This window comes from Ambystoma mexicanum, chromosome 2p, assembly GCF_040938575.1.
Source record: "Ambystoma mexicanum isolate Mex_15411 chromosome 2p, UKY_AmexF1_1, whole genome shotgun sequence".
In the NCBI taxonomy this organism is placed as follows: Eukaryota; Metazoa; Chordata; class Amphibia; order Caudata; family Ambystomatidae; genus Ambystoma; species Ambystoma mexicanum.
The window spans coordinates 1,141,203,433-1,141,225,703 of NC_090923.1; the positions used below are offsets into that span (position 1 = coordinate 1,141,203,433).

Genomic DNA, 22,271 nt, shown 5'->3' on the forward strand with positions numbered 1-22,271 from the left:
GGTTTCTCCCAGTTTTCCTGACCTCCCCCACCCCCATGTGATCCTTCAGCAAAACACTACCTCCAGGGTCGGGATCAGGAAGTGTCTTCCTTTCCCTGGCCATTTGAGAAGGGTCCCAGGCCAAGGTTTCTGGGATAATCACCACTGATTCATCACAGGTACCAATGGGGTTTTCAAATCCTGCTCCCAGCCATTTAGTTTTCTAGGCCTTCCCTTTCTCTAGGTGACAATGAGGGGGCATCAAAATGGCAGTTCTGACCATCTGTACTCTGTGAGCCCATCATGGCCGCCTCCATATTGGTCCTAATGGGTTTAGTTTATTTGATGTCCCTGGACTAGCCGGTTCACCTTCTGTGGGGGTGGCTTTGGCCGAGTGGCAGTCCCAGTGTCATCTAAGCCTCTGTCCTCAGCCCCTTTTTTGTTATTGGCTGGCTTTTGGCCAAGCCACTTTCACACGGGTATTTAGGTTCTACCTTGCCCCTAACTCACTCTCTTGCTGCTGTGCTGCCGGAAGTTGGAGGTGGCAAGTCTGATAACCTTCTGAAGCGTTTTTCCACACATCTCATCCATTTTGACAGTTTTTAAAGCCCTCACTTGGCAATATTTGCTAAGTGCAGTTGCTTGGCTTTTCAATATCTATCTCGCCCCTCTTGCTAACCTGATCTCCTCCTTCTCTCCTCATTTCCAGTGCTATGCTGACGACACACAGCTTTCCTTTAAACTTCCCTCTACTACCGTTTCCTTCTCCTCTCTCATCCCTGACCGTCTGGCCACCATTCAGACATGGTGTGCAGCTAACGATCTCTGTCTTAATGCCAGTAAAACAGAGATCCTTCTCATTGGGACACCTGTGCCCACTTTCAGCTTCACCTCCTCTGAGGCATTCTCCCTTTCCTAACCTTCCCTCAGAAGCTCAATGTCTCCAGAGCTCTGGTCCTCTCTATGCTGGACTACTGCAACAGCCTCTTCCTCTTCCTCAGTCAATTTCCTCATCTCCTCCCTACGCCGCCTTAAGCTAATCCTGTTGTTGTATATGTTGCCTAGTCTTGTACAGCTTATACTTTACTGGGTAGAAGCTGAATCGTGCCCCCACCAACCTCATGCCCAAGGTAGGTCACTGAACACACAATACCAAGGTGTCTTACATGTTCTTTCCAAGTAGGGCTGAATGCTACTATATCATCCAGATACATACAGAATTGATCTATCCCATTCAGGACATGGCTGACCAACCTCTGAAAAGTGGCAGGTGCATTCTTTAAGTTAAAGGGCATTACCCTGACCTGGTAAAGTCACCAAGGTGTGTAGAAAGCTGTAATCTCCAGGGCAGTTGTCAATACCCTGCAGTAAGGTTAGTAAGGTGCCAAAGTACTTGGCAGCACCTAGCTTGTCCACCAACTTATCCTTTTGTGGAAGAGGATGTGCATCTGTTTTAGTGACAGCACTTGGAGCTCTGCAGTCCACACAGAATCTTAAATCTAAAGTTCCTGCTTTTGGTACCAAGACCACTGGGCTGGACCAAAGACCACTGGAAGATTATCACCCCTAGAATCAGCATGTCACCTCAGACTTGATCTGAGGTCTCACGGTTACATGTCTTCATAACGACATATTTTATAATGAATGCAAATATACCAAAAATGTTGCGAGGACAAACATAACAAAACATTTTTATTTTTTGGCAGGGGCCCCCCCACCAACCCCATTTCACACCCTGAACCCCCCCAACTGTTTCACCACAATATTTAACCCTTTACCCCACCCCACATACATTTTCGTTATGGTTTGTCGTGGTAAAATCTTAGGTATATGTGCAGGTCTACATAAAATCTTTGTTATAAAGACTGGATACCAGGTCTCACTTTATCTGGCATCCTATAACTCCTACTGGTAGGCACACTGTCTTCAGTGTCAATGCCATTCTTGCACCATGGTGTCAAGCCTGGAGTGAGTGAAAACAAGGGGGGAAACTGCCTAAGCAAAGTTTTCACCTCACCCTGCTGTTGTGGAGTCAGTTGAGGCGAAAACTGGACACCCTCAAAAGAGCCGCAAGAGGTGCTGCCCGGGAATAGGTCAGGGAGAGGCTCAGACTCCTCTTCCTCATTTCTGAAGTCAGAAGCAGGGCTCTCATTTCAACCCTAGGGATGAATGCTGTTAGAGGAGATTTTCTAAAGTCCACTGTGAGGTAAGACTTTATAAAACTATCCCAATTGTTTTTAGCTCCCCAACTCTTAGTATCAGTCTGTACTACTCATGGAACCGTGGTAGAGTGGCAGAGCAGTCAGGCCTATTAAGAGGAAGATGTAAGCTGCAGGTAAGTACACTGAACCCAGTCAGCAATGCAATTCAAAGAAACACTTACACATAAATGTATATTCAAATATAGAATTATTATATTTACACAAGGTAGGTCTTTAAATACTTAGTACATTGAACCAAAACACATATAAATACTTTTAGATACTTTTTAAAGGCCACTGTTTAGTTTGTAGTTACTCGCGGTTACAATTGTTACAGCGGTTGACACTAATGACAGTTCTACCGTATTATTGGTACTACCGCGCACTCGCGTTAGACAGAAGAAATGCAGTAATTACAATTAGTTGGCAAAACCACATAAGATAAGGTCTTGTAGGAAGGTAAACAGTTGGTTAATCTAATACTAGCAGAGCTGAAGGTTATAGAGGGAGTTTAGTCACACAACAAGTCTTTTAAAGTCCAATTCGCAACCCTAGCTAAAGGTAGTACAGAGAGGTCTCAAAGTCTTGCGAAGCAGCAGAATACAAATGTACCTGTGGATACTTTCTAGTCTATAGTATGCAGGAAGATTAACACAACGTTGAAGACCCTGTTAAAGGAATCGCTAAAGGGACACAAGCAGCAACCTGGGTCGGAAGTAAGAAGGGGGTACCCTGGACATCTCTACGTGCACTCCAACGCTCTGGAACGACTACTCGGATTAAGGTAAGCAATGCTTTTCTCCCCACAGTACCTTAGGCTTGAAGACATTTTTGTGGCTGGATTCTCCTCGATGTAGCAGCGCTGGACCCAACCTGCGGATTCCTTGGTCTGGTGATGAAAGGCAGGACAATGGGTAGGATCTCTCAGCAACAGTCACAAGGGAGGACCGCTGGCACAGATTTGATCAGCTTCTCTGGTCAGTCTGTGGTTTTGGAGTCTTTTCTTCAGCACCAACAAAGGACACGATTCGCCCGGTCAATTCCTGGAGTCCAGCACTCTGCTGAGGGAACTTGGACGAGTCAGATTGTGTCTCTGTAGGTTCACCTGAAGCTCAGCAAACACTTGGACAGATTCGGCCTTTCAAAGCTGAGATGCACTTCAATTGGGTGGGAGATCTCCTGGTATTGGGATTCCGCAGCTCTGGTGAGGCACAACAACTCCAGAGATGGCTCTGATTGGAGTTCCCACCAGTCAAAGGGAAGGAGTCGTCCCCTTCGGAGTTGGGTCAAGACAGCAGTAGTTGCTTCACAGTGCTGCAAAGGGTCTGCAGGTATCTCTGGCCGTCTTCTTCTTCAGTTACTTCAGTTTCCAGTGGTCGACTTGCCCTTCACCTCAGGAACCTCACCTTTTATTCAATTTCAGCACACACTCCTTTGCACTCTCGCTCAGCAGTTTACAGAAAGGGGCAGGTGGCTGTCTAATCAGGACAGCCAGACCCCCAGTGGGAGCTAGTTCCATTCAGATACTCAGGCAGACCAAGGGCAGGGGAGTGAATAACTCCTCCCCCACTTCCTGCCTGCCCAGACACACTGGAGCCTAGGCGGGGACACCCAAAGATTCCCGACAAAGTCAAAACACACATACAGACCTCCCCCTCCCATGGTAGAAGCAGGGCTAACAAAGAACAACCACACTAGAAATGGCGAAAAAAGAAAGGAGCCACCAGGTTAGAACTTAGGTATCACTATTGTGCACAACAGTGGCTATGAACATAGCCCGCAGTAACAAATAACACAATAGTTATCTATGTGACTAAAAGTCACAGGAGCAGAGAGAAGGGGGATATTAAGTATCCCCTTGGCACTCCACATAAGGTGGTGTGGGCCAGTCTCTCAGAATGTAAAGTTTTAGGAGGGATACAAAGTATCTTTCAATCCTCAAGAACAGTAGAAAGTAAGGATATAGAAGGGATCTCAAAGGAGAACCCGAAGGGTTCCCAGCAACACTGCCTATAAGGAGCTGGGCAGTGCAAAAGTAAAATACAGATGCCTTAAAAGAGATATGGAGCAAAGTAGACTCCATAGGGCAGGTAAAAACAGAGAACAGAGTTCCAAAAGACAGAGCCCATAAGAATGAATGAGTGGGAAAAGGCTCCACTCATTCAGGATATAAGGAAACAGATCCAGAACTCCAGCAAAAGGTGCTGGGGGTCTCACTAGGAGAGGGCATGAAGCATACAATTGATAAATCTCCCCAACACTCGCACCCCCCCCCCCCAGAATAGGGACAGGAGGATCTAATCCACTCCTGAATTAATCTCTTGATTCAGTCGATCATACTTTCTGGAGAGAACATCAGCATTCTTATGTTGGGTACCTGACCTGTGCCCAACAGTGAAGTCAAAGCTTTGTAGGCTTCTGGACCACCTGAGCAATTTGGGGGTTTCTCCTTTCATCTGCCCCAGCCACCTTAACAGTTAGTGGTCAGTTTGCATCCTGAAAGTAGTTCCATAGAGGTATGGCCTGAACCTCTTCAAGGCCCATACAATAGAAAATCATTCACGTTCAATTGTGGCCCACCTGGATTCCCTATATTTTTGTTTTCGACTAATAAAGCAGATGGGGCGTTTCCCGTCTTTGCTATCAAATTGACACAAGGCTGCTCCTATCCCTGTGCTGGGAGCATCAGTGTGGACTAAGAAGGTCTGTGTATAATCTGGAGCTCTCAGCACTGGAGCTTTAAATAGGGCATCTTTCAGCTCCTGGAAGGCTTTTTCACAGTCCTCATTCCACTTGACCTTTAAAGTACTTGGGAGAGGATACCGTATTCAGAGGAGAAGCTAGGGTGCTATACTGTTCAATGACGCTCCTGTAGTAACCAGTACATCCTATGAAGGCTCTTACTTGAGTTGGAGTGGCCCAGTCTTGTACAGCCTGTACATTGCTGGGTAAGGGCTCAATCTCCCCCCCTCCTAACTCATGTCAGGTCTGTTTTCACAAGATGTCCTCAGGAGCTTCTGAACCCCACAGTCCCTCCAAGATGTTACGCTCTCAACCAAGTTGTAAACGGCTGAGCTCGAAACACCTCCAAGGGATAGGGGAAGTGGATAAAGCAACAAACAGTTCAGATTCCAGGCCTTGACTCAGGAGGATATCTGAAATTCCCTCTACTATATCCAGAGGAATCTTGCAGTAATACTTATTGTTAAAAATGTTTCAAATCAGTTGTCTAAGATCACTTTTAAAAGTTAAGAAGGCTTCGAAAAGTAGGTTTCTTTGCTTCAATCAGCCTTCAAGAGTCTGTTTAAGTTGTTGTTGCTCACATAAGCTTCTGCATAACTCTGCTTCTTCAATTCCTGAATCACTGCTTTTGTTTTCAAGAATGAAATAGAGTAACTATTTTCAAATATTATTTGCTGGTTCCATTCCTTCATACCACGTATCCAGAAAAATGTTGTTTTCAAATGAAAATAAATGGGAAAGAAAAAATGGTTACTGCAAGCTTGCAGTAGCAGAGGACGTCCTCTAGATGGCATTGTCGCTGCACTTACCACTCGCAGAGCTGTTTGCTATGCTGGTCAATGTTCACATTTGATCTCACTTGCGCTGCCCGAAAACAGTTATATTTAAACAACGACTTCTCTTAGGCACTTAAGAGTAATCAGCCTTGATAAGATTGAACTCCTGCTAATTTCTTTCACGTAAAATGTCTCAAATAAGTTAAGAAAGTGCCAAAAGAACTTAGCTGTTGCCTTCCATTGCTGAAGCTGCTTTCTCATTCTCTGCTTCACTGCTCTCCTGATGCGTTCCTATCATTCTTCCTGGAAATACAAACTGCCAAAACTTTCTGCTGGGAGTTCTATGGCCTACATTTAAGGGAGCTCAGAAAACATACCTGGCACCTGAATAAAACTAATGAAAGGCAGTTTAGTATGTTGGTAAAGGGTATGTGCTGTCAATGTAGCCAATCAGCATGTTGGTTATCTTCCTCCATCTTGGCTTGGGAAAGCTCCCCTACTCTGAGCGCAAGAGTTAAGGCCTAAACCAAGGTCAGAAATAATATTCAGAAAGAAAATGTAGAAGACCCCAAAACAAACAGGTTAGGCTTATACCCTTCTGCCCCTGGACCTGGAACCTCATGACCAAGGTAGACCACTTTACTGTGACCAACTTGGTACTTACCTGCTTTGATGTCAGATTGGCCTGTTGAAGGGCCTGCAACACATGTCCCAGGTGGTTGAGATTTTCTTCCCAGGTAGGGCTGAACATGGCAATGCCATCCAAGTATGCAATGCAGAAGTTCCCTAACCCATTCAGAACATGGTTCACCGTCCTCTGGAATTTGGCATTCTTTAATCCAAAGGGCATGACCTTAAACTGGTACAAGCCTTCTGGGGTGGAGAATGCGTTTCTCTCCTTGGCATGGTCTGTCATGGCAATCTGCCAATAACCACTTGTCAGGTCAAAAATACTGAAGAGGTTTGCTGAGCCCAGCTTAACCAGCAGTTCATCTGTCCTTGTCAAGGGATGGACATCAGTCTTGGTAACTGCATTTAATGCCATATAGTACACATAGAATCTAAGTTCCTTAGTTCCTGCCTTTGGCACTAACACAACTGGGCTAGCCCATGGACTGTTCAATCACTCCAAGGTCAAGCATCTTGTTGACCTCCTATTTAATGTGGTTTCTCACATTATCAGACATTCTGTAGCCTCTGCTTTTAACAGGTACACTATCACCAGTGTCAATGTCATGTTGACCCCAAGGGGTCAAGCCTGGTGTAAGAACTGAGGGGCAACCTGAGTTAACAAAGTTCTGCACTCCTCTTGTTGCTGCATTGTCAGATTAGTAGAGGGTTTTACCCCTTCTATTGATCTACCGAAAGGGTGTCCCCTTAAAAGTTCTAGGGGGGCGTTCACTCTCCTCTTCTTCTTGATCAGATGCTAAGAGCAAAGCTCCCATCTCTAGTCTGGAAACATAAGCCTTCAGACGATTGGTATGAAAGACCCTAGAGGCCTCCTTGGGGTTGCCCAAGTCTACCAAATAGCTGACCTCTCCACGTTTTCCTACAACTTTGAAGGGTCCTGTCCATTTGTCCTGTAAGACCCTCTGTCGTACTGGAATCATGATGAGAACTTGTTGGTCTGGAGTAAACTCCACCATGTTAGCCTTCTGGTCATGCCATTGCTCGACCAGAGCCTGAGCAGCTTTCAAATTCCCAGAAGCCTTTCATCATCTGTGCCATCCTCTTTCTGAGGCCTAGCATAGTCCATAATCCTTACTGGCTTGAGGGTTGGAACACTCTCCAGACCCTCCAAATAAGGGCCAAAGGGCTTCTGACAGGATGACCATAAAGTAATTCAAAGGGACTAAAGCCCACTCCAGCTTGAGAAACGTCTTTATAGGCAAAAAGAAGGCATGGCATAAGGAGGTCTGACTTTATTCAAAGTGGTTCTTCAAAAGCTCCAATCATGCTCTTCAGTGTTCCATTAAACCTCTCTCCCAACACATTTGTCTGAAGGTGGAGGCAGTTGAGAACTTGTAGGTGACCCCACAGGTTTTCTACATGGCCTGTATGTAGTGGGACATACAATGTGACCCCCTGTCGGATACAACCTCCTTAGGAAATCCTACCCTAGTAAAAATACCAAGTAGGGCCTTAGCCACTGCCTGAGAGGTAATAGTTCTCATTGGAATATCTTCAGGGTCCCTTATGGCATGGTCCACTAAAACCAATATACATTGGTTGCCTGAAGACGTTGGAGGGTCTAGCGGACCAATAATATCAATTCCCACCCTCTCAAAAAGGAACTCTCACTAATGGGAGAGGCACTAAAGGTGCCACATTCTTGGCCCCACTTTTACCAGGTAACTGGCAAGTGTAGCAACTCCTACAATGTTTCTCACCCTCTGCACCCATCTCGGACCAGTAGAAGTACAATGATATCCTCTCTTTGGTCCTCTTAAAGCTTAGGTGACCAGCCAGGGGGACTTCATATGCTAATTGTAGGAATTTGGATCTCAATTGTTGTGGTACCACCAGTCTCCTGGGGTTCCCTTGAATAGATTCCATCTGCTCACTTTAGAGGCGTTCATCCTCTACAGCCTATGCTTCCCAGGGTCTTGCCCTTCACTCTAGTGCAGTCCTTCTAGAGATGGATCCTATCTCTGTCCCCTAATGAAATCTGTCCTTGATGTCCACCTTCTGCAAGCAAAGTCTGCAGCTCACGATGGTCTCTTGGATCCAGATCTTGCACACAGGGTTGCATCTCCTATACCTCTGACTTGTCATTAGATGGTTTTTCTGGGGATTCTTCTAGCACCAACCAAGCCTCAGCTGGTGGTGAGGTCAAAAGGGTGACCTCATGTTCCTCATCTACAGGAACTTTCTTCCTTGAGGAAGGTTTGGGCTTCGGGCCCTTCTTTCCTTTGGAGACTCTGGGTTTCCCCTTGGTCTCAGTTGGAAGGGCTCTTAAGGGTGCCTCCCTTGCTTTCCTTGTCAGCTCCCTTCTCTTCTTAGAGGGGGTGTTTGGGGTGCTGGAAACTACACACAGGGCCTTCAAGTAATTGCTGAAGAGTACCCTACCTGGCACTTCATACTGGAAACTTGTGATTTTAACAGCCATTCATTACATTTATTGATAGCTGGACTGGACCTCCTGCTATTTTGGTAAATCTTTTGGGAACCTTAGCAACTTCCTCAGGTTGAAAGAAATTTTAATCTACCACATTTATACTGGCCCCAGTGTCTCCAATGGTAGGTGTGCCCTGACCATTAACAAGTACAATGCCTTTATAATACTCTTTAGTATTATCAGTAATGGAATTATAGACTTCAATGTTCTGTTGTTGCCACAGTCCCAGAGATACTAACTCTAGCCTGAACACCAATGTGTTCTTCCGCTGGAGTGTAAAAGCTAGCAACTGTCATATGTATATCCACATCATGTGCGAATATTAAGCTAAGAGATGGGATCCCTGTAGCTTTACCCTTACATCTGGGATCTCTTTCACATGGTCACCAGACCCCCAAACCACACATTTCCCAAATGTCTTTTGGAATGGGGGTTTCTGGTAACCTCTCTCTGGTTTGGGCCCAGAGGTTTCACTAGCTCTATAAGGTTGTTTAGTGGGATATTTACTCTTGTTATGTGTGTGGCCCTCTTTTGGTGGGTGTTTTTTGGAATGATCCTTCTTGTCCTTTTTATGATTTTTCTCAACCTCTTTCTTGTGAGGAGCCCCAGAATTCTTGTAAGTAGCCCTGTTGGCCACCCACAAGTCAGCAGCTAGTTCTAGCTTCATGGCGTTCAGTTCCTTAGAGTCAAAACGGTGCGGTTTCAGCTCTGGGGAACAGGCATCAAAAATGCTTTTGGAGCATGAAGAGATATATCAAACCTTAGTAAGTGCTCACCTTGTAGCCCTTAATCCACCCATCTAGGTTTTTCAGACTTTTACACAGCCCAGTGGCCCACAAGTTACTGTGAGAATCCTGAGGGTATTCTTCCAGGTCAACCTCAATAATCCCTTATTCAGGTGGCCAGGGAAGGGCTGGAGCTCTCAGAACCAACCCTGGGGGTGGAAGAGAGAGGGAGGATCACCTGGGTAGGGGAGCCCAGGGTTGTACTCTGGGAAATGCCCCAGGTGAGACGCAGTATATTACATGGGAAGATGAAGAGGATGAGATCCCCGAGACCTTTGTAGGATACTCCAATTACAAAACCCCTCCTCCCAATGATTCGCCTTGATCTGAAGCCAAAAAAATATGTCTTCCGTAAACCCTGTAAGAACCCAAACCCTGGTGCCATGAGAAAGTACATCTCCCAGAATCCCTGTCTTTCTGTTACGTGCCCAAATACTCCTGATCTTTCTTTTGCATGTCCCTCTGAGGATTCTTTTTCAAAAACCCAGTCTACTATAACCCAACACTACCATTCTGACACAAACCCCTCTCTGTCTCACGATAATAATCCCAGTCATTCCCGTCTGTTTCACAAACCCTACTAATCTTCCCTTTCTAAGGTCATCAACTCTCCTGATATGAAGGTTGTAATTCCCTATAACACCTCTTCCCCATCCTAGGAGAGACTGACACGCCAACCCCCTCGTCCCCCAAAACCCATTTTCCGATACAAACACTTTTTCACACCAAAGGCAACGGACTAATGTGAAACCCGTTTACCTGACATGTCCCGACAAAAGAGTCAGGCAAAGTCAGGCAATTGACCAAAATCACACACACCTAACGCCCCTTTCCTTTCCCCACAGGGATAATAGGTGGAGCAAGAGAGCACAGTATGAGCAAGGCAGACAGCACAACGAGACGGCTATCCAGACCTGACAGTTCTAAAGGAGTAGAAAGGCAGCCAATATTGAGAGGCTGACAAGGAGAGACGTGACCTTGCCCTTTTATACTCACACCCGCGAAACCTCCGCAGAGGGAATTGTAAGACCAAGGACAATAGCCCAAGTATGTTGCAGCAGATGTCAACGGGACACAGAGCGTGTTGATGTTGATAAGCAGGAGCGAGGAAAACTCCTGCTACCGTGGTACCGGCCTTGACTCCAGTCACTAAGAAAGCCAAGCGGTTCATCACAGCCGGTGAGTCGAAGGGGGAACCAATAAAAACCGGGCTGTGATGAATGACAGTCGCAAAGTGGCAGAGCAAAAGAAGTTCAAAGAACTGTAAAATTGGGGAGACCATCTGCAGAAGGGGACCAGCACCACGTGGGTGCTGCTCCGAGAAACTCTAGTTGATCCCTGTCTGAGTGAAACTACAGATATCAGGAGGCCGTAGGAGAGCCGCCAAGATAGGTCAAAGTGAAGTGGCCATACAGGATGTCAAGCAAAATTCCTGTACAGTCAAAAGCCTTTGAACTAAGAACTATAAATAAAGCAAGGGAAGTGAATCCCACCACATGAATCCCATAAACATTGTAAGTAAATGAAAAGGTGAAGTTGGCAAGAGTGAACCCGGAAGAGGGATGCTGACTAAAAGAGGTCCAAGTCTAAAGTCCCAAGAAACAGTGTGTTGACAAAGGTGAACCTGGCCGAGGCATGTCCACTGGAACTGTTTAAAAGGACATTATGATTTGTGAGTGAAGGAAAAACCATAGTAAACCTGGTGAAGGGAGGCTGGAAATTGAGAGAGATCTGTGCCCAGATGAGGGGGGCCCAAGGGTGAGCCAGTAGCACCCTGATCAAGTGAACCCAAGAAAGGGAGGTTCACAGAGAGCTGTTGAAAAGACTTTGCAAGATTTTTTGAAAGCCATAGTGAACCCGGTGGAGGGAGGCCAACAGTCGAGAGGGATCTGAGCCCGAATGAGGGAGATCCAGGGGTGAAGCCATCATCCAAAGTCCAGTAAGAGAAGGAACTGTTATTGATTTATGGCATACAATTTGTGAAGGGTCAGCACCCAGAAGAGGGGGATCCAGGGGTGAAGAATCCTCACCCTAAGTGAAACTAGGAAACAAACTTTTTTTTTGTTGAAATAACTTTTGTTTTTGTTATTGAATACGTCAGGCCCTCGAAGGCAAAAGACTTTCAAGAGAAATGACTTAGTCATCGACGGCCATGATAGCTGCAAGTGGAACTGTCATCTAGTGCTGCGAAAGCTCGAGAGTGTACTGTGCTCCAAGATCCCACTTTACCCCGTGCTCAAAACGTGGGAAAGCGAGATCCAAGCTACCGCATCCTGACATATTATTTGTGAACACTTCTTTCTTTTCTTGAAAACCATCCCACACCCTTTTTGTATTAGTTGTAAGGTTTGGCAATAGGTTTTTTAGTATAGGTCCTTTTTATTTGACACACCGCCACTATGACTGCCTTATTTTCATTTGATGGTAGACGCTTGCTCCCATCTTAGATTTTGGTTTAGATTAGGCGTTTTTGCAACCTGCATACAGTTTAATAAACGGTTCTACGTTATTTCGCTGCGGTATTTTTCATCGCGTGTTTTTTCATCGCCGTTTTTTTTCTCGAAAAACTCTTTTTTTGTGGGGGGGTGACCCCCCCAAGCCCCGCTTTTTTTTTTTTAATTCCCTTACACCCACAACCATATATTTAATTTTTTAACCCCCCCCAAAAAAAAAGAAAACAAGTTTTTTTAAAAAAACGGCGATCAAAAACACGTGATGAAAAATACCGCGGTGAAATGCGTGTATACCTAATAAACACCCTTGAACTGTGATCACATGTGTCTGTCTTTACTGTTGCCACCATGAGTTCCTTCCATTACCATCTCTCTTTTTGTGGTCTCTAAACCTATTTAGGTATTGGGAAGGGGTCTTCCCAAACCTGGCTACGAGAGCAGTTTTTACCAACTGGTAATCTTGTCTATCAGCTTCATTCAACTCCATCACAGCATCACAGCCACTCTGGGGGAGCCTAGAGATTACTGATGGAACAAACTCACTATCACAAATATCTTGCACTTCACATGTAAACTCAAATGTACCCAGCCAATCCAGAATATCAGTTTTCGCATCATACACACTCACCAAATCTTTGGGGAGACTAGGCTTCCTGTTCCTGGAGGTGTCAGACATAGAAGACTCTGAAATAGAAGTGGAATTAAGTGACAACTTTTTCATGTCAAGCTCATGCTGGGTCGCTGTCTCTCTGAGTTGCAGTTCCTTCATCATTTCTTTGTCCCTCATCTCAGACTGAATCTTCAGTTTTCTAAATTTGAGCTGCATTTTCATTTCCTCTATTTCTAGAACCAGTTCATCTGACATGTTAGACATAGGTGGGGGGTGAGGTTAGGCGATTTGGAAGTGGATCAACACTCATATCAACATTCACACCATCATCTACCTCACTTTCTGGAAGATGAAAGCGAAGGGTTAAACTTTGTCCATCATTATTATCCAGATCAATTCTGGGAGTAGGTATTACAGGCCTACTCACAGTTTGGTAATCCAACTAAAGTTTCCTTTAGTACTAAGGCATTTTTCTTTACACATTTCTTTCAGTTTTTCAACAGTAAGAAGGATACGAGCTTCTGACTTATAGTTTTCCATAGTGGACATGTTTTAGTACTTTCACAGTATAGCAACTAGTCTTGAGGATGGATTCTTTGAATACAATACAACCAGGAGTCAATGTAATCCAATTTACACAAATCACACCAGCTGTAACACCAGTATTAGGGGAGTTTTTCTAAAGTCCACTGTGAGGTAAGACTTTATTAAACGATTGCAATAGTTTTTAGATCCCCAACTCTTACTATCAGTCTGTACTACTCATGGAACCTTGGTAAAGTGGCAGAGCAGTCAGGCTTATCATTAGAGGTAGATATGACCTGTAGGTAAGTACACTGAACCCAGTTAGTAATGTAATTCAAATAAACACTTAGAGATAAATGTATATTAAAATATATATTTATTATATTACACAAGTTAGGTCTTTAAACCAAAACACATTGAAAAGTCTCTAAAAGTATTTCTAAGGGCACTGCTCAGTTTGTAGGCATTTGTGGTTACAATTGTTACAGCGTATGACACTAATGACAGTTCTACCGTATATCGGTACTACCGGGCACACGCGTCAGACAGAAGAAATATGGTAATTACATTAAGTTAGCAAAACCACATGAAATAAGGTCTTTTAGGAAAGACAACAGTTTGTTAGTCAAATACTGGCAGAGCGTAAGGTTATAGAGGCAGTTTCGTCATACAGCAAGTTTTTAAAGTCCAATTTGCAACCCTAGCTAAAGGCAGTTCAGAGAGGTATCAAAGTCTTGTGAAGCAGCAGAATACAAAAGTTCCCGTGGATACTTTCGAGTCTCTAATCTCTAAATTGCAGGAGGATTAACACAATGTTGGAGACCCTGTTAAAGGACTTGCTAAAGGGACACAAGAGGGGGGGCACCCTGGTCACCTCTACGTGCACTCCAACGCTCTGGAAAGACTTCTTGGATTAAGGAAAGCAATACCTTTCTCTCCACACTACCTTAGGTTTGAAGAAATGTTCGTGGCTGGATTCTCCTCGATGTGGCGTCGCTGGACCCAGCCTCCGGATTCCTTGGTCGGGTGACGTAAGGTAGGATAATGGACGGGCTCTCTCAGCAGCAGTCCCAAGGGAGGACCTCTGGCACAGATTTCATCAGCTTCTCTGGTCAGTCTGTGGTTTTGGTGCCTTTTCTTCAGCACCAACAAAGGACATGATTCGCCCGGTCAATCTTCTTCGATCCCTGGGGTCCAGCACTCTGCTGAGGGTACTTGGACTAGTCGGATTGTGTCTCTGGAGGTTCACCTGGAGCTCAGCAAAGAGTTGGACGTATTCGGCCTTTCAAAGACGATGCACTTCAATTGGGTCAGAGGTCTCCTGATATTGGGGTTCTGCAGCTCTGGAGAGGCACAGCAACTCGGGAGATTGCTCAGTTTGGAGTTCGTCTAGGGACTAGTTGTTCCCACCAGTCAAAGGGAAGGAGTCGTCCTCTTCGGAATTCCTCTGTCGCACAGAAAAAGGGGTCAGGACAGCAGTGGTCACTTCATGATGTTGCAAAGGGTCTGCAAGCATCTCTGGTCATCTTCTTCGGTTAATTCAGTTTCCAGTGTTTCGACTTGTCTTTCCCACCTCAGGAACCTCACCTTTTATTCAGTTTCCACACACACTCCTCTGTCCTCTGCAATCTCGCTCAGATGTTTACAGAAAGGGGCGGGTGTCTGTCCAGTCAGGACAGCCAGGCCCCCAGTGGAAGCTGCTTCCATTCAGGTACTCAGACAAAGGGTAGAGGAGTAAATAATTCCTGCCCCACTTCCTGCCTGCCTAAACACACTGGAGCCTATGCAGGCAGGGATACCAAGGCTTCCCGCCAAAGGCAAAATACACACACAGACCTCACCCTCCCAAAATGGTAGAAGAAGGGCTAACAAAGAACAGCCACGACAGAAATGGTGAAAAAAGAAAGGAGCCACCAAGTTAGAACTTAGGTAGCCCTATTGTGCACAACCGGGATTATGAACATAGCACAATAGTTGGTAGAACACATCCACTGCCACCAGCCATAACTAGATGGTTGTCTATATGGCTAAAAAGTCACAGGAGCAGAGAGAAGGGGAATACTAAGTATCCCATTGGCACTCCCCATCCTGACCACCCCACCATTTAAAGCTAAAGTGACAGGCATAACTGGAGAAGGAGACGAGCAGTCAACTTAGTGGGAATCATAGGAGCTCGGCCAGAGCCTTTGGATTTACCAAAGTGGAATCCACTACAGCCCGACTGGCCCCAGTGTCCCTAGTGGCAGGGGTCTACACCATCTACCAGCACACTATCCTTAAAGTAATGTTTGTATTATCAGGTATTGCAGCATATGCTTCAGCAACTCTAGGTTCCCAAGATCCCAGGGAAACTAACTACTTCAGATCTTATGCCACTGAGCAAGGAATCGGAAGAGATGGATGCCCCTGTGAGTATCTCTTCCTACTCACAAGGAAGTGACAGATTCACAAAGTGGTCCCCCAAGGGTTTACCCTTAGATCTGGGGTCCGCTTCACATGGTCACTTGCTTCACATGCTACACAAGATCCACTGGACCTTTGTATGTAGGATGGGGAGTTCCTCTACCCTCTCCATGTTTGTGTGGCTTATTCCCCATATTAACCATTTTGTGGACCTTATGGGAAGAAGATTTTTCTGAATTTCCACACGCTTTCCATTTCTGCTTTTGCCCCTCCTGATGCTTGCCAGAAGCATCATTGTCCTCATGGGACACTCTATGGTAAACCCAAAGATCAGTAGCAATGGCCAGATTCTTAGGATCCAACTCGTTTGAATCTGCAAAGTGCTGCTTTAGTGCAGGGTAACAAAAAGTAGTTACCTTATGCCCTCATACCTTGTTAAAGAACCACGCGTAATAAAGCTATATTAAATTCCAATTCTTGCTCTCTGAGCTTAAGCTTCTCTCTCTTGAGCTCAAGCAAAGCTTCAGCTTCTGAAGTTTAACATAGAAACATGAGAAGACCCCTCTTCCTCCTCTTCTGTATTTTCAATAGTAGCAGTAACTACAAGCCCATTGCTACAGCTGGGGCATGGCTCAGCATCCGCTGCATCACTACCCAGAGGTAAAAGAACAATCGTAGATTATTGGTGATCCATCCATTTTTGTATGAGATCAGCCTTTACACCAGAGGATGGCAATCCTCTTTCTAGACATAACTTATTTAAGAGCAGCAAGAGTAGTCATGGTAAATGTTTCCATTATCTTTCTAGAGTAGGCAACTGTTTTATAGCCTATTACCTTTAAATCACAGAATTCTGTGTAAATAGAATTACAGTACTACACCAGTGAACAACACTGGATACCCAAGACCTTATCCACACCGCTGAGCAGCAACTTGTTAATATGGATTTCTAGAATCCGGCCTGGTGGACAGATTTTTGGAGCCCACGCTAAATATAATGAACAGGGAACTCTGGGTTAGTGATAACCCAAGCAAGATAAACGTGGAGAGCAGTCAAGGTTATTCCAAGGAGAGTGTGAGTGCGGTAAGGGGACCTCAGTGAGTCCACACAATAGAATACACAACAATTCAATTTAGACAGGTATGTATACAAATGCAATTAATTATTCTAGGCCTTCTGCATACACTGAAAAATGAAGCCAGGAGGTGATATCGCACAATGCTAGTAAGCTAAGGAATAAAACAACATACAGTATTTTTTTCCTGTGAGGCCCAACACAGTAATAATTCTTCCCAACCTATGTACAGTACACACCTGAATATTCCTGCTGCTCTTCCGCTGACACTAGCACAGCACTGATAGTCTGAAGGACTGATCAGTTTTCCCATAACAAATTAGCAAAAGGCAAGGGAAGTGAAGCTGAAGGTTTTACTTCCCCTCAAAAAGTGAGAGCAGGTTCAAAAACACAGCAAAAAGAAAGGGGGTCCATAGGAACTATGGAGAGAAAGTTGCAAAAACGGAGAAATAATTTCTAACAGCGATATTTCAATGTGTAAAAATCTTCAAGGGAAAGGCATTTGTGTCAATAAATAGGAATTACTGGTCATCAAACAGATAATTTCACAAACAAGATGCCATAGCTTACGCAGATCTGCGGTTCAGTTTTGTGTCCTTCAAAGCAAATATGTGAATGGTCCCCTTGTCACTCGAGGCACACAGGAACGACGAGTCATGGCTGAAATTGATGCTGCAAGTGAAAAAAGAAAAAAAGTCAAAAACATCCAGCACTTTGGTTTGTGCACGTCCCCCAGCAGTCAATCCCAATACAAGCTGTCAGGCCTTGCTGTCACCTCGCTGGGTGGCAGTGTTTGGTAGCCTAGAGAGACCCTGCAACGAGGGTTTATTGTGCTGCATTTTGAAATGTTGATGCTTCTGAAGAATTCATTCTGCACCGGGAATTAGGACTTAGTCTGTAAACATCACATTACTTTGAATTTCAAAACCTTAAGCCTAAGGCCTCATCACAGATCAGTCGCCACGAAGGCAGAGCATGTGTGCACAGTGGGAAGCTAACCACAGGAGAGCAGACCAGTGCATGTCTGTTGGTGGGCCACATAGCAAAGGCCCACTGGCAACGTCAACTAGACCTGTCAGTTAAAAAACTGAAAAATTCACTGTGCTCCTGTATCTGTATTCAAAGGACCGGTTTGCAAGCACCATGAACTATGGACATGACTTGCAATACCCATCTTTATTGTTCTACGATAGCTGGGCCCAATTAAAGAATGCTCCCCCTTGTTTAATGTATCTTTTGAATGAAACATGGCTGTATGTGTGCATGCGTGTGTATGTATATTATATATAAACATACAAAAATTGTTCTCTTCTGCCCCGAGGACTTATATGGGATACATTACTCAGCGTAATCGTATTTCTGATGCTTGTATCTGTTTAGATTCACATGCTATGCATAGGCTGAAATCTAGTGGAAGCTGCAGAGTATTACAGTTGTTTTTTTCAAAACTCAAAAAGGGACGTCGACAGGGCGTTCCAGTAATACTATCCCTAGTGTGACGTCCACTGTACCCATGGTCCTTTACGCGTCAAGGTCCCTCAGATTGTTTTGTTCTGACATGAGGTTGCATGAAGTGTAGTGGGAGTACAGTTGTAACCAAGCAGATATAGGCAGAAAAGCTCATGTAACATCTATGCACCTTCTCTCAGGGGAGGAAGGGTGGGTGCATGTGAATCTAAGCAGATACAAGCATCAGAAATATGATTATGATGAGTAATGTATCCCTTCTGAGGCTTGTGGAATCTGCTCAGATCACATGCTATGCATAGATTAGCAAGCAGTGTTAGGAGAAGGTGGTGGGTCATGAGAAGGAGTAGCGGCAAAGAGATGTTTTAGAACCACTTGTCCCACTGGTGAATCTGTCTTGGAATGTGTGTCAATGCAGTAGTGCTGAGTGAAAGTGTGTACTGAGCTCTATGTAGCTGCTTTGCAAATGCTGTCTAAAGAGACATTTGTGATAAAAGGCAGAGTAGCTTCAGTGCTCCTTGTGGAGTAAGCTCTTGGTGTAAAAGTCAGTGGGCCTCATTACAACTCAGGCGGTCCGGAAATAACGGTGGCGGTAAACCCGCCGCCACCGTTGTTTCCGGACAGCCTGATCCCGACTCCTGCAGGCGGGAGGTGATGTTCCCGCCAGGTCTGACCTGGCGGGTTTAACACCGCCCGCCTGCAGGCGGACGAGGAAACACCGGCAGCATTACGAGATGCTGCCGGTGTTTCCATGATCCTCATTCCCATTGAGTCCCATAGGACTCGATGGGAATGGGGATTAACACCATTCCGTCTCCGTGATTCCCGGAAAACCGTGGTTGTAATGCCCCGGTAATTCCGGGAATCACAGAGGCGGAATGGTATTACGAGTCCGGCGGTAACCAGGCAGTTTTACCGCCGCGGTTACCGCCGGACTCGTAATGAGGCCCAGTGTCTTGTTTGATAATGAATAGCACAATTGAATACATCTTACTATCCATCTGGAGATGGCATTCTTAGAAATACAGTCTCCTACTTTGCCTGGTGCTATGGAGACAAACAGTTGATCTGTTTTTCGAAGCGGTCTAGTCTTGTTTACGTAGTAAAGGACCATCCTCCTCACATCCAGTGTGTGGAGTTTTACCTTAGCTGAGCAAGTTGGTCTCTGAAAGAAAGCCGGAAGCTCAATAGATTGGTTCACATGGAATTTAGAAATGAATTTAGGGGAACCTTACTTTGAGAGGTGGTATAAGATGATAAAGCCGCCAGGTGGACCTTTATAGAGTTGAATACTAATCCTGAGTCTAACAAGTGGAGCATATAGTTGAGAATGTGTGAAGGAGTACATTCTATGAGGTTTATTTGTTTAGACTGGCACCAAATTATAAATTTCCTTCACTTATCGAAATAACAGCGTCTAGTGTTTGGTTTTCTTGCCTCCTTGAGGATATCCATACAACGATGTGGTAAATTAAGGTGTCCGAACTCTATGACTTCAGGAGCCATGCTGGCAAGTTCATTGAGTGTGGTAGGGGGTGCACTGTTGTTCCCCCGTTTGGGTTAACAGTTTGGTTAGGTATGGGAGTTTGATGGGATCGCACATCGCCAGTTTGCACAGATGTGGATACCACGGCTGTATCTCCCACATAGGAGCAACTAGGATAAGCGTCATCTAATCTCTGTGCATCTTGTTCACCAACCTGCTCATTAATGGAGTCGGGGGAAACGCGTAAGCAAATTTCCCTGACCCGTTCATCCATAAGGCGTTCCCCTTGGAGTCTGGCTGTGGGAACCTGGACGCGAAGTCTGTGCATTGCTTGTTTTCTCTTGTAGCGAACAAGTCTATTGTGGGGTAACCCCATTGAGAGAAGATGTGGTCTACGACACCTGAGACTAGTTGTCACTCGTGTTCCTCTGGTAGGGGATCTCTGCTCAGAGAGTCTGCTAGAGTGTTGAGTACCCCTGGAACGTGTTGAGAGGATAGGGATATTCCTCGTCTGAGTGCCCATTTCCATATTTTCTGTGCCAACTTGGACAGACTTAGAGAGTGTGTGCCCCCCTGTTTGTTGATGTAGAACATCGCAGTTGTGCTGTCCATCAGAATCTGAACCGACTGGTTCGTCAGTTGCACTTTGAATGCTTGAAGTGCCTTGAGTACTACTAGTAGTTCCAGCAGGTTGATATGGTTCTGTGCGCCGACATGGGTCCACAGACCATCTGCTGTGTGGTGAAGGTAATGAGCCCCCCACCAGGAGAGTGACGCGTCTGTTGTGACAATCGCTTGCGCTTCCGGATCGTGGAAGGGTTTTCTCTTTAACAGATTTTCTCTTGACCACCAGCATAGGTTCTGTACTAGTGTTGGCGAAACAACCACTAGATCGTCCCACTGACCACTTGCCTGAGACCATTGTTTTGCCAACCACTCCTACATTGGCCGCTGCGCACACGTGCCTGTGGGACTAGATATATGCACAATGCCATCATGCCTTGTAAACGCATAGCTTTGCGTACGCTTATCTGGAGACCGGCTTGATACTGGGGTATTTGCCGACGCATGTTCTGCACTCTTTCCATGGATGGGAAGGCTAAGCCTGTTCTTGTATCTAATACAGCTCCTACGAACTGTTTTGATGTGTTTGGTACAAGACTCGATTTTTTCTCGTTTATCGAGATGCCCCATTGGAAGAGAAGATCTATGGTTCTTTGCGTGTTTAGTTTGCAAAGATGGGGAGTCTCTCCTGTGATCAGCCAGTTGTCCAGGTAGGGGTACACTGAGATTGCTTCCCTGCGCAAGTGCGCCGCCAACACCACCGCCAGTACCTTCATGAATACCCTTGGAGATGATGCTATTCCAAAGGGTAGCACCTTGAATTGGTAGTGCTGGTTTGCTACATTGAACCACAAGAGTATTCTATGCACTGGGAGCATTGAAATATGAAGATAGGCATCTTTCATATCCGATGTGCCATGTAATCCCCCTATTTTATCTAGGGAATTACTTCTTGTAGCGTTGTCGTGCGGAACGTTTGTGGCTTTACATAAGTGTTTGCAGGGTGCAAGTCTAATGCTGGGCACATGCTAAGATCTTTTTTTGGCACAAGGAAGTATTTTGAATAAATACCCTTGTTTACCTCTTTGCATGGCTGTGAAGGGTGGAATTATAGTCGGAGACAGACACGTGCTAAAACAATATTTATTCTGGGTTCAAGGCAGCAGATGCTGAAAGAAAAGTCTTATGTCCTCCCGGTTAACTTCACCGGTATCTTGTCCTCCTATAATACCACGGTACTGGGCCTGGCTTGGTCCTATCTCGAGCCGCTGTCCGGATAGGCCCACCACTCTGGTTCGCTCTCCTCTCTCCTCCCCGTCTCCTGTGTAATGAGAACAACCCGTTAGTCTCCCTGGGTGCTCTTTTATCACAGGTGGAGGTATCAAGCCCCCACCAATCCCTGAGGGTTTGAGTTAACCCCCTTCTTATTGGTCCCTGGGACATGGTCCCTCCTCTCTTAAGGGTTGCCATCCCAGCGTGTCGTTCTTCCCGATCCCCTGGTGGTGGAGGGCGGTGGTGTTGGCCCCGTTCCCCTGGTGGTGGAGGGCGGTGGTATTGGCCATGCGGTTGTGGCCGAGACGCGTATGGACGCGTCCTGAGGCTGGGCCCTCCCCCCCCCCAGCAACGTGCAGCTCTGGCAGCGTCATGAGCAGCACGGGGCCAGCGAGCCGGGCGCTGCTCCCCCGTATCCCGTCGTCGCCGTGAACAATGCTCCCCACCCCCCGGACTGGGGCGAACAGGTGAGAGACGAGCGGCCTCGCCGCGGCTGCACATAGCGGCTTCCTGCGTGGCCCCGCCGTGTCCCCCCGTAGCGGCTTTAGCCGCGCGGCTAGTCTCCGCGGGTTTCCCTTTCCCCTCTCTGGCCTCTCTGGCCGCGGACGCGACAGCGCCTCCCGACTCGTGCGGGTCGGCTTCACGCCGCGGCCGCCGCGGCACCAGCCGAGGCGCTGCTGCTTCACACATCCCCACCCCAATCCCAGGCCGTTCGGGCCAGGGTGAACACCTAGACAGATAGTCAGCCACCAGCTGAAACTTGGCAGGCCTGTGCAATGTGATGAAATCAAATGGCTGAAGGGAGAGAAACCAG

At 46.0% G+C, this 22,271-nt stretch overlaps 1 protein-coding gene across 2 annotated transcripts in view; it reads right to left on the reverse strand.

The window, feature by feature from the left end:
* Window positions 1-22,271, reverse strand: part of WDR45 (WD repeat domain 45) — a 387,946-nt gene that overhangs the window by 59,336 nt on the left and 306,339 nt on the right. For both annotated transcript variants that reach the window (XM_069645221.1, XM_069645222.1), the window contains one exon: window positions 17,239-17,340. In XM_069645221.1, the coding sequence (XP_069501322.1) occupies window positions 17,239-17,340 (102 nt within the window). The remainder of the gene's footprint in view (window positions 1-17,238; window positions 17,341-22,271) is intronic.